The sequence below is a fragment of the Littorina saxatilis genome, linkage group LG5, assembly GCF_037325665.1.
Source record: "Littorina saxatilis isolate snail1 linkage group LG5, US_GU_Lsax_2.0, whole genome shotgun sequence".
Taxonomy (NCBI): domain Eukaryota; kingdom Metazoa; phylum Mollusca; class Gastropoda; order Littorinimorpha; family Littorinidae; genus Littorina; species Littorina saxatilis.
Window position 1 is genome coordinate 22,038,375 of NC_090249.1, and position 12,500 is coordinate 22,050,874.

General features: G+C 42.4%; 1 protein-coding gene across 2 annotated transcripts in view; it reads right to left on the reverse strand.

The window, feature by feature from the left end:
• The window catches only part of LOC138966566 (prostaglandin E2 receptor EP2 subtype-like), a 44,499-nt gene that overhangs the window by 15,909 nt on the left and 16,090 nt on the right, over positions 1-12,500 (reverse strand). For both annotated transcript variants that reach the window (XM_070338845.1, XM_070338846.1), the window contains exon 3: positions 10,069-10,803. In XM_070338845.1, the coding sequence (XP_070194946.1) occupies positions 10,069-10,803 (735 nt within the window). The remainder of the gene's footprint in view (positions 1-10,068; positions 10,804-12,500) is intronic.

Here is a 12,500-nt window from a genome sequence, read left to right on the forward strand (position 1 = left end):
AAAAGAGAGAGATAGAGAGAGAGATAGATAGAGAGAGATAGAGATATAGAGAGAGGGATAGAGAGAAATAGAGAGAGAGATAAAAAGAGAGAGATAGAGAGAGAGATAGAAAGAGAGAGAGAGAGATAGATAGAGAGAGAGAGAGAGAGAGAGAGAGAGAGAGAGAGAGAGAGAGAGAGAGAGAGAGAGAGAGAGAGAGAGAGAGGAAAAACAGGTCGTCAAACGATCAGAGAACGAAATAATAATGGCAGAATGGATGCCAATACAATGGAGAGTTTTGAATATGCATGATGACGGGCCCCTGTGGACGTAAACAGAAAGAATCACCATGTCAACGTGCGCTATATGTGTTTGCGCATAGTTCATTCGTCACGCTGTAATGTTGTATATAATGACAGGAGAACAAACTTTCACCCAGCGCTAAAAACTGATTTGAGGGAATTCGAAGAGACTGTCCCACTTGCTGGATCATTTGGCGTCAGAGCGAATTTTTGTTGTTGTTGCTTTGTGTGTGTGTGTGCCGGTGTGTGTGTGTGTCAGTGTGTGTGTGTGTGTGTGTGTGTGTGTGTGTGTGTGTGTGTGTGTGTGTGTGTTTGTCTGTCTGTATGTCTGTCTGTCTGTGCGAGTGTTTGCACATGTTCCGGCCGCCCTTCCGTCCATCTGTCCGTCCGGCTGTCCGTCAGTCTAATTGTCTGTATGTCTGTCGGTCTGTTTGAATGTCTTTACTTCTGTCTGCCCGTTCGTCTGTCTGTCTATGATGATGGTTTCTGTCCCGCAGGTTCATAGCCTATTATTAGGGACTGTCATTGTTATTCGTTAGCATTAGCTTGTATACTACGTGCGTTATGCCCTTTTGTGTAAGTGCTAGGCCCCTGCCAAACCAAAGTGTCATCAAACGACTGCTGGGTGACGCTGAACGATGTAAACTGCCATCACTTGTCGCGAAATTAAGACGACAGTATGCCGATAAATGATAGTAGTTGTCGCGGAAGTCGTGTCAGTTTCTCCCAAGGCATTCTGGGAAGTGCCAAAAATCGAAATGTCCCGCCAGCAATGAGACCGACGAAGCTCCACAAAAAGGGAAATGACATCCCCTCAGACATGATCGCGAGAGAATAAGTAGAGTTGTCAGTGTTTCTAGCAATGCCGGAATACTGTGTGTGGGGTGTAATTTTCGAGAATGACCTATTCATGCGAGAAATGATGACTATCTTTAGTTTGTGCCTCAGTTGCCAAGACTGAAGATTTTACAGTGAATTTAGAGTAACTTGTGTTTCTTCTCCTCGTGTTATAGGAATAACGCTGTAAGAGTGTGTTTGGGTTGTCTCAGTGTCTGGTAAAAAAGTCGAATTACTCTGAAGGTGGTTTGGTTGATTAGACTGGATTATTTATGCTAGAAATGATGATTATTTTTAATATGTGCCAAAGTTGTCCAAATTGAAAAATATACCTTCAATTTAGAGAGTTTGTGTTTCTTCCCCTCATTATATAAGGATGGTGACACAGTTACTGGTTTATTTGTTCTGAGGCAGAGCCGTAAGACTATGTCGATGATGTGATTTTGAATTTGATGAATTCGTGCGAGAAATGATTACTATCTTTAGTTTGCGTCCCAGCTGCCAACATCCTAACATCTTACCTTAAATTTCTCTTGTTTCTTCCCATGATTATCTGCATGTTGCTAACTGTCACTATGTCACAGTGGTGCGGTTTAATAGACGATGTTCGGAAATAACTCTGTCAAGTTTTCATGGGAAGAGTTGCTTTCCGGAAGTTTCCGTCGAAACACTGAGATAAGCGTACATTATCACGTGTAGTTTGCCTCAGTGATTCTATGGAAAAGCAAAGACAAGTCGCGTAAGGCGATAATACAACATTTAGTCAAGCTGTCGAACTCACAGAATGAAACTGAACGCACTGCATTTTTGTTCAGCAAGACTGTATACTCGTAGCATCGTCAGTCCACCACTCGTGGCAATCTAGAATAGCGCGGTAGTGGTTGCGCTGAGCAGGATAGCACGCTTTTCTGTATCTCTATTCGTTTTAACTTTCTGAGCGTGTTTTTAATCCAAACATATCATATCTATATGTTATTGGAATCAGAAACCAACAAGGAATAAGCTGAAATTGTTTTCAAATCGATTTTGGACATTTAATTTTAATCATAATTTTCATATTTTTAATTTTCAGAGCTTATTTTTAATTTGAATATAACATATTTATATGATTTTGGAATCAGAAAATGATGAAGAATAAGATGAAATTGTTTTTGGATCGTTTGATAAAACAATTGATTTAATTACAATTTTCAGATTTTTAATGACCAAAGTCATCAATTAATTATTAAGCCTCTAAGCTGAAATGCAATACCAAAGTCCGGCCTTTGTCGAAGATTGCTTCGCCAAATTTTCAATCAATTTGATTGAAAAATGAGGGTGTGACAGTGCCGCCTCAACTTTCACAAAAAGCCAGATATGGCGTCATCAAAGACATTTATCGAAAAAATGAAAAAAAAGTCCGGGGATATCATACCCAGAAACTCTCATGTAAAATTTCATAAAGATCGGTCCAGTAGTTAACTCTAAATCGCTCTACACACACACACACACACACAGACACAGACACAGACACACACACACACACACACACAGACACAGACACAGACACACACACACACACACACACACAGAGACACACACACACACACACACACAGACACACACACACACACACACACACACACACACACACACACACACACACCACGACCCTCGTCTCGATCCCCCTTTATGTTAAAACATTTAGTTAAAATTTGACTAAATGTAAAAAACAAGGGAAAACAACTCTTCCACGACCAATAAAAACCCATTGTTCCTGCTTTCTATGATCACTTTGCGACTTTTTTTCCAACCCCCATTCCTGTGCCTTTATGGTTCTTCGTTTCATTTCTTATCATCCCTAGGGCATAAAATAAAAACCTTTGGAAAACTGTCAGATCGGCCCCTTTCTTACTGGGACGAAGATCCCTGTCTTCCTCCCTGGAGTTTTTTGTTCGTCCATCACGTTGCCACTTTATTCTAAACCCCATTTTCATGCAGACCTGCACATTCTTCACGAACACCCTGTGATCAAATGACTCACTCATCCTCAACAGGAGTGCTTCACTGAGTTTCATCCCTTTCCTCATCCTCCTTGTTTTCCGTTCTTCCATCTTTTCGCCATTGAATTCCAAATCCCCATTTTATGTGGACTCCTGCATCGTACACTTCACAGAAACTCTGCGATCAAAGAATTCTGAGAGGATTTGCTATCTCGTCAAATGTCTTTTGTGCCTGGGGTTGACAGGGTGTTAGAGAATCACCATGTTGGACAAAGAAGGAGAAGAGAAAGATAAGCATGTCTCATGAGAGTTTTCTGGAACAATATGCTTCGTGATAGGTCGTGGTCTGGACCCTGTAAGAGAGATTTGTTTGTGAAGGATTGATGATTATTATACGTGGATGTTTCTGTCTGCAAGTTTCTTTATTTTTTTACCCCCCTTTTAAAACACACACACACACACACACACACACACACACACACACACACACACACACACACACACACACACACACACCGTGCTCTTCTTCAGAATTATTTTTGGTCCAAAAATCTGACACCACAGAGAGTTAACAAAAAACCATGTACATGATTCATTTCATGTTTCTAAAGCAACACCATCTACCTGCACTTTACGGATTGTGACACGCTTGGCTGACTCTTTACGAGTCATTCACTTGTTCATGCTGTGCAAGGGACCGTGCAAATGTGTGCCACGGGCTGCCCAACACAATTCACATGTTTTTTTTCATAATTAAAAGAAACATCCTGCTATGGGAAGTTCCGTGTTATTATTTTGTTGCGCTTTCTCGGTAAACTCCTGTTTTTCTCTCTGCTCTTCGCTGTGGTTATTGGTTAACCCATATCTCTGCATTTTTATGTGAAAAGCATAGTTAAAGAGGCAGTTACGCTCACTTTTGGCTGACCAAATATCAAAACAAGCAACAACAAAAAACGCCGAATACTCGAGTTTTACCCCGGGTTGCAGCTACAGCTAGGTTATAATCCCGAATTTATAAAGGTACCCTTCTTCCCGAGTAACCATCTTCTAATTCAAGATGGATTGGTCCAGGTTATCACGTGGGATAACAGCAACCTTCAACGTTGACTCACACCTTCTTCTTCTTCTTCTTCTTCTGCGTTCGTGGGCTGAAACTCCCACGTACACTCGTGTTTTTGCACGAGTGGAATTTTACGTGTATGACCGTTTTTACCCCGCCATTAAGGCAGCCATACGCCGCTTTTGGAGGAAGCATGCTGGGTTTTTCGTGTTTCTATAACCCACCGAACTCTGATATGGATTACAGGATCTTTTCCGAGCGTACTTGATCTTGTGCTTGCGTGTACACACGGCGAAGGGGGATAAGCCATTAGCAAGTCTGCACATAAGTTGAACTGGGAGATCGGAAAAATCTCCACTCTTAAAGGCACAGTAAGCCTCCCGTAAACCATCACAGAGCTCCCCGAGCGTCTAAATACAGTACAAGCATACTTCCATTTGAACGCTCACCGAACGGGAACATCCTGGCTGCTTTCTGTCGAGCGTGAGACATTTTCCAAGAATTTATTTTCGTGGACTTGGCCCTGAAGAACAATGGCGTCTCGTTTTTGCGCTAGACCTAACTTTTAAAATCTAAATAATAAATTGACAGCTTGTTACACAAACATTCTTTAATCATAAAAGAATTCGTTTTTCATCAAGACAAGATCAGAACAATTCGAAGTTGTGAAAGTTTGAAAAAAGAAAAGCCCGGAAGCAGGGTCACGCAAGGGTCGTGGCAGACGACGGTTTTATCAGGCAGTGCAAATCGCCGTTCCTCTCAACAGTCAAAAGCCATCGCTAGAGTTCTTGTGAACCACAGCCGTTGTTTCGTGCATAAAAAACGTGCTATTGTAGATAAGCTCACGTCGAGTCGCATTCAAATGACTAACTATGACGACTGCATTGTGAAAAGGGAAAACTGGATCACACGGGTTCACAATGGCTCAGGGGTAAGATAAACCACGCAAAAATAAATTCTTTGAAAATTGTTCGCTCTTTACGGAGGGCACCTAGGATGTTCTCAATTGGTGAGTGTTTAAATGAAAGGGTGTTTGTACTGTGTGTAAAAGCCTGACCGTATCTGTGATGGTTTACGGGAGGCTTACTCTGCCTTTAACCCACCAGGCGGCCGCGGCCGGAATTCACACCAAGGATCCACAGCCTGGCTGCTTCTGTGCATAGTTGGATGTTTTTTCGCATCAATTTATATATATCGTAATAATGATATCGATGTCAATCTGTGAAATTTCTTTCGTACATTTTTCGTACATGCTTTAATTCTTGAAAGTCTTACTTTTTGCTAACTATTTATGTACCCATGATAGATAAAAGTTTTAATCTTATCTTTCAAGTGTCGATACATTAGTCTAATATTTATTCATTGATATATATTTTCATCACCGAGTCACAATATGCACGTCGGGGTTTATCAAATTAAAATGTTGGTCACGTTTTTTCCTTTAACATCTGATCAGGTGTTAACTCCTGAAGCCCCGGATGTTAAACAGAATGACGCAACCACTGCACTCGAGTTACAAGGTGACACGCGATCGCAGCGAAGTACCGACACATTTTATGACAACACTTGTCATGTGGTTTCATGTTCCTTGTTGTCAGCTATTCTGTCTTGCGCGGTGACAACAAACAGGAAAATTAAAAAAAACTAACTAAATATACAGGTGTCAAGGACAAAAGTATTGCTCAATCACAGAAAAGATTTAAGGAAAAACTGAGCAAGCACACAGCATGCACCCAGGCACGCACGCACGCACGCACGCACGCACGCCCGCACGCCCGCACGCACGCACGCACACACACACGACCTATAAATCGGCACGCACCCACGCACACGCACACACACGCACGCACGCACACACACACACACACACACGCACGCACGCACGCTCGCCCATACACACACACACACACACACACACACATTCTCTCTCTCTCTCTCTCTCTCTGTCTGTCTCTCTCTGTCTCTCTCTCTCTCTCTCTCTCTCTCTCTCTCTCTCTCTCTCTCTCTCTCTCTCTCTCTCTCTCTCTCTCTCTCAGGCAAAGTCGAACTCCCATAAAACTAATTTTCGACCGCAAAGTATTGCAAGTTCTTTTCGAAAACGGAAACATTTCACAAATGTATCAGATATTGCCCTCTCTTGTCAAATAAACTTGAAACATGACTCTTTTATGCCCAGACAACTCGTGGGTGGAAGAAGCAAGAAGAGCTGAACCCGAAAAAGATGCATGTCCTAAAATTATAACACTGCATCGCATCATAACTTGATTTTCGTGAAGAGAATATAAATGTATGATACCCTTTCCATCCCTTCCCCTAAACAGGTTATCCAACACAAGGAGAGAATTCAGGAAAATGTGTCAGCTTGCAAGTGCTTAGCCACAAATTCTCTCTACTCATTTGCATAAAATATTCCCTCTGTTATGTTGACGTATTTTTTAAGTAGCTGACCTCTAATCTGGGCAAGGCAGTGATTACCATAAAGGCACTTCCGTGTGACAAGAAAATGACATGAGATATAGAGGTTGTTTAGTTCGCTCGCGCAAGGAGACCCGAAAAATTGCTTACGCGGAATATTCTACCCAGAAGGAGTATACAAACGGAGTGTCTGCTGATTTTAAGAGCAGCGCTTTGAGAAGGGTTTAAACCCTGGATACACGCGCTTTATGAATATGATTCATTATTATTATGTGACAGGGGAGGCTACCGCTCCTTTCACAGCAAACTCTGCACCCGAGTTGTTGGCCTTTAAGTCAACACCGGTGAGTTGTGGAATTCTGTTTGTGATGGGGTCTGGTGGTTTCCGATTGTCTGTATGTTCATGGAAACCTTCGGGTTTGCATAACAGTTTTTAAAGGGGTAAGAAATTAGCCCTAACATTTTCAATCCTGTTTGATTGCACTTCGCCTCCCGAGGTGATCGTAGTGTTTCGGCACTCGGTTACAATTATAATTATTAATATTATTATCATCATTAGTATTATTATCTAAGTTATTGAGACATCCCAGTGCACTAAGAGATTTATAGAGCAAATCGAGAAAATTCATTATTGAATGCGCTGAGTTCAATAATTATTTTCGAGATTTGCTCTATAAATCCCTTAGTGCACTGGAATTGTTTCAATAACGATATTGTCAGTACCGCCAGAGAAAAAAGAAGATTCAAAACGCACAGTTTGCTACGCGCATTTGGATAGGCGTAACTGTGTGGTCAGGTTTGTGTCAGATCTACTTTTGTGTGGGCTGTCTCAAGTGTGTCGTGCTTTCGTCACACGCAAACTCTTGTTTTAATTTTTGTTGGTAAATTCCAGAAGAGCGTTAAGCTAAAAAGTGATGATCTTTCATACAGACCTCATTTAAACTCGGAGAAAGGACTGTGCTCTTAGTTATTTGCGATTCGAAACCTTCATCGAGCTTCGACAGATTGACTGTGCAGAGTGTTGCCCCTTGAATTGACTCCAAGGCCACGGTTAGCACATTTTCAAAGTAAATCTGGTATATTTCCGTGTTGTATCTTCACTCATCGGGGAGTCTGGTACTATATATGAACGGTAAGAGTGCTCTGAACTCTACACGTAGGCCTATTATATCCCCATCGTTTGTTTGTTCACATTTGCCCAACATGTTAATTTGCTGCGGGGTTTATGTCGTCTGCTAGGCGGCTAGGGCAATCGAACCACTGAACTGCAGTCTCATTTCAAAAAAACAAATTGCTCGTCTGCACGCATGAGGCAGGCTGGTAATAAGTTTTACACATGGTAAGAACGTTCTTAACCCTACACGTTTTCGATTCCGATTGTTGTTGCCTTGAAATAATAATTTGGAAACCATTCATTTACTGAACTGATGCAGTCGTATTTCAGTGTAGTCTACTATAACAGAGTCGACTTTCAAATGTTGGTCTAGCTGGTACGTTATCGGAATAACACTTGTGTTTTGTGTTTGCCGCTGGGAATTTTATACTAACTCATCATTTGGTAATGTGGTTAATAAGCTACATGCCACTAACACGGCATATGAGAAGAATCTTTGCAAGTCAAAACGAGAAGAGACCATTGTGGAAGAGACACAGCCGTTTCTATTTTTATATCAGTGGGATTCACTGTGGCACAGGTGCCTGCGATCTGTCAGAAAAAAACCACTTCTGCTTTGAGCCGCAGGAAATTTATGGTTATTTTTTGGTAAAGTGGAGAATATAAGCTACATGTCATTAATTAATTCTGAGGATGAGAGTACAGTCTCGCTTTGGCAAAGGGCGTAAGAATACGCTCTGGGGAAAAGTTAGCGTGCGCTAACAGATTTAAGCGCATCGCCATTAGCCAATCAACTGGTTCACATCAGTCATGTGACACCAGTACTTACTGACAATTAATATTATTATTAGTATTATCCTTATCATTATTGTGGTCTTTGATTTATTGTTCAGTGGAACCCCACTTTTAAGATCCCAAGATTTAAATGTCCCCACCCTGCTTTTGTTCTTTCTAAACAAGGATAGTCACAGCTATTTTGTTGTTGCTACATGTGATGTTGTACCATTGAACAAGCGGATAGAGTTGTTTTCCTGTGTGGGACAAATTAACGCAACACTCTTCTCAAAGTGAGACCATAACGTTTTTATTGTATTGTATGTGTAGTATATTGTAGCATAGCATAGCATTGTATTATGTGCGCACCCGTGTTTTTGTTTGTTTCTTTGTTTCTAGCCCCTATTAATATTATGAGCTCATTTTTAAAATTTCATCATTGTTTCAATATTGTTAAAATTACGATGTGTGTTTGTGTGTGTGTGTGTGTGTGTGTGTGTGTGTGTGTGTGTGTGTGTGTGAGTGTGTGTGTGTGTGTGTGTGTGTGTGCGTGTGTGTGTGTTCCGTGTGTGTCAATGTGTGTGTCAATGTGTGTGTTTCTGTGGATGCGTGCGTGTGTGTGTGTGTGTGTGTGTGTGTGTGTGTGAGTGTGCGTCTGTGTGTCCATGTGTGTGTGTGTGTGTGTGTGTGTGTGTGTGTGTGTGTGAGTGTGCGTCTGTGTGTCCATGTGTGTGTGTGTGTGTGGGGGGGGGGGAGATGGGGGCACACATACATGCGAGCGTGCATGTGTATGTCAGTAAGCGTGTTTATGTGTGCGTGTGTGCCTGCGTCCGTCCGTAAATCCTGTTATATATATGTTCTACATTGATGTTTGTGTGCAAGGCATTATTCGGTACTCTTACCTCAGTCGTGACTGTGCGTGGATGAGTAGGTGCTAAAACAGACACGCACACGCGTCAACACTGTTTTGCTGTTCGTAAACTACTCCACACAGGAAAGTAATGACTTCTATAGACACAAGATCAAATAATATTTATCTCATCTGTCAGACATCGCGAACCCGGAATGTTCAAAACGAGAGTTATAAATGCGAATTAATAGGGCAGAACACGATGCTATCAGCGTCTCTGTTCACAGCAGTCTCTGGGGCGATTGACTGTGGAAGTCCATGCAGGCTGACTCGTGCGTGCAGTGATGTAAAGTTTGTTATTCAATGTGCAGTCATGTCATTTATTTACACTGCACAACAAAAGAAGGCTATATTAGATGAACTGAGGTGACTGGAACACTGCAATGGTTGAAGACCCATAACGACTTGTAAAACGATACTTGTGGGAAACCAAAGGGAGTTTAAAGGCACATTCCTTCCCGTGAAAACGATTCGGCTCACCCACCACCTCAGACATGCTAGGCCACACACACAAACACACAGAGACACACAGAGACACACAGAGACACACACACACACACAGACACACACACACACAGACAGACACACACACACACACACACACACACACACACACACACAACAACCACCACAAACCCCCACCACCACCACCACAATCACACCACCACTACCGCTATATATTATACAAGTCTTACCATGAGAGGAGCGAAGCAGAAGGTGAAGACAATTGTAATACCAATCAGCATAATCATCATCTGAACCTCAGCGAATCTCTGACTTGTTGCCCTGCTTCTCCGCTTGGTCTGACTCCCCTCTGACGCGTCCAGCTTGCTCTGACGTGAGCGTAACGTCACCAGCGTGTAAATGACGCTGACGTTGCACACGAACGTCACCATGACGCAGATAAGCGCCGCGATGGCGTAGATGTAGTTAAAAACCACGTCACTGGTGTCCCGTGACGTGTAGTCGAAGAAACACCACGTCATCGGGAACTGCTTGACGTTGGTGCCTACCCCTAGCAGAGGCAGAGACGCGATGGTTATGGAAATAGCCCAACACGTCACCAGCGTCAGCCTGGCGAACTTGGTTCCGGAGAGACGAGCGTGGTATATATAGGGATGTCTGACGCACACGTATCTCTCCACGGACATGGTGCAGACAATCAGCATGGTGGCAAAACCGGCGAAAATCATGGCGAAGGAGAAATAGTGACACATAGCGTCGCCCCCCACCCACTGAAAATCGTTGAGGTAGACAGCGATGACCACAGGCGAGGTGGCCACTGTGCCCAAGAGGTCAGTCACGGCCAGTCCGGCCACCAGCTTGTAGAAGAGAGTCTTGCGCTGGTCAGCGCTGGACGTGGCCAGCACGAAGAGAGCCAGGAGGTTGCCCAGCACCCCCGCCCCGAACATCAGGCACGACACCATCACCTGGGTCAAAGACAGGATTGAGATTTTAGTTCAGCGTAGTGTGAACTACATGGTTGTGGGAAATTGCTCCTCTTTAGGTTTGTCATGGTAATACATGATCTCATTGACGGAGTAGTGAGGTACTTGTACTGAACACAAGCCAAAAAAACAAACAAACAACAACATGCAAACAAATAAACAAACAAACAAACAAACAAACACAGTTTTTTGTTCAATTTTTTGAGTCACTTGAGAAAAAGTGACTCTATGTAATCGGTCAGTGTTAGTCTGTCCGGCCGGCCGTCCGGCCGGCCGTCCGTAGACACCACCTTAACGTTGGACTTTTCTCGGAAACTATCAAAGCGATCGGGCTCATATTTTGTTTAGTCGTGACCTCCAATGACCTCTACACTTTAACGATGGTTTCGTTGACCTTTGACCTTTTTCAAGGTCACAGGTCAGCGTCAAAGGAAAAATTAGACATTTTATATCTTTTCTCGGAAACTATCAAAGCGATCGGGCTCATATTTTGTTTAGTCGTGACCTCCAATGACCTCTACACTTTAACGATGGTTTCGTTGACCTTTGACCTTTTTCAAGGTCACAGGTCAGCGTCAAAGGAAAAATTAGACATTTTATATCTTTGACAAAGTTCATCGGATGTGATTGAAACTTTGTAGGATTATTCTTTACATCAAAGTATTTACATCTGTAGCCTTTTACGAACGTTATCAGAAAAACAAGGGAGATAACTAGCCTTTTCTGTTCGGCAACACACAACTTAACGTTGGGCTTTTCTCGGAAACTATAAAAGTGACCGGGCTCAAATTTTATGTGAACGTGACTCATTGTGTTGTGAATAGCAATTTCTTCCTGTCCATCTGATGCCTCATATAATATTCAGAACTGCGAAAGTGACTCGATCGAGCGTTTGCTCTTCTTGTTAATAAATGTCTTTGATAACGTCATATCCGGCTTTTTGTGAAAGTTGAGGCGACACTGTCACACCCTCATTTTTCGATCAAATTGCTTGAAATTTTGGTCACGCAATTTTCGACGAAGCCCGGACTATGGAATTGCTATTGAGCTCTCCTCCGAAAGCGGCGTATGGCTGCCTAAATGGCGGGGTAAAAACGGTCATACACGTAAAATTCCACTCGTGCAAAAACACGAGTATACGTGGGAGTTTCAGCCCACGAACGCAGAAGAAGAAGAAGAAGAAGCTATTGAGCTTAATTATTCAGTTTGGTCATTAAAAATAGCAAAATTCTAATATAAACTAAAATTTTAGTAATCGATCCAAAAATAATTTCATCTTATTGTTTATCATTTCCTGATATAGATTATGTTATGTTTTGATTAACAACAAGCTCAGAAAGTAAAAAAAAAAGAATACAGAAAAGCGCGCTTTCCTGCTAAAGAGGAAAGAGCAAACGCTACTGCGCTATACAGGCTTGTCAATTTCACTGCGTTTTCCACGTCTTTTCAGCGTGTCAGCGGTTTTTCTTGCCGCGGGGATTGACGAAGCTGTATTGTCTCGGTGAAAAAAATGCAGTGCGTTCTGCGAGTTTGACAGATTGACTAAATGTAGTAATTTCGACTTACGCGACTTGTTTGTTTTGTTTTTGCATCCGCCAGGAAACCATCACACTCCACACGGATATGATCAGACATCATTTCGGTTTATTGTGAAAGCGTGCTGAGATAAAATCGAAGGT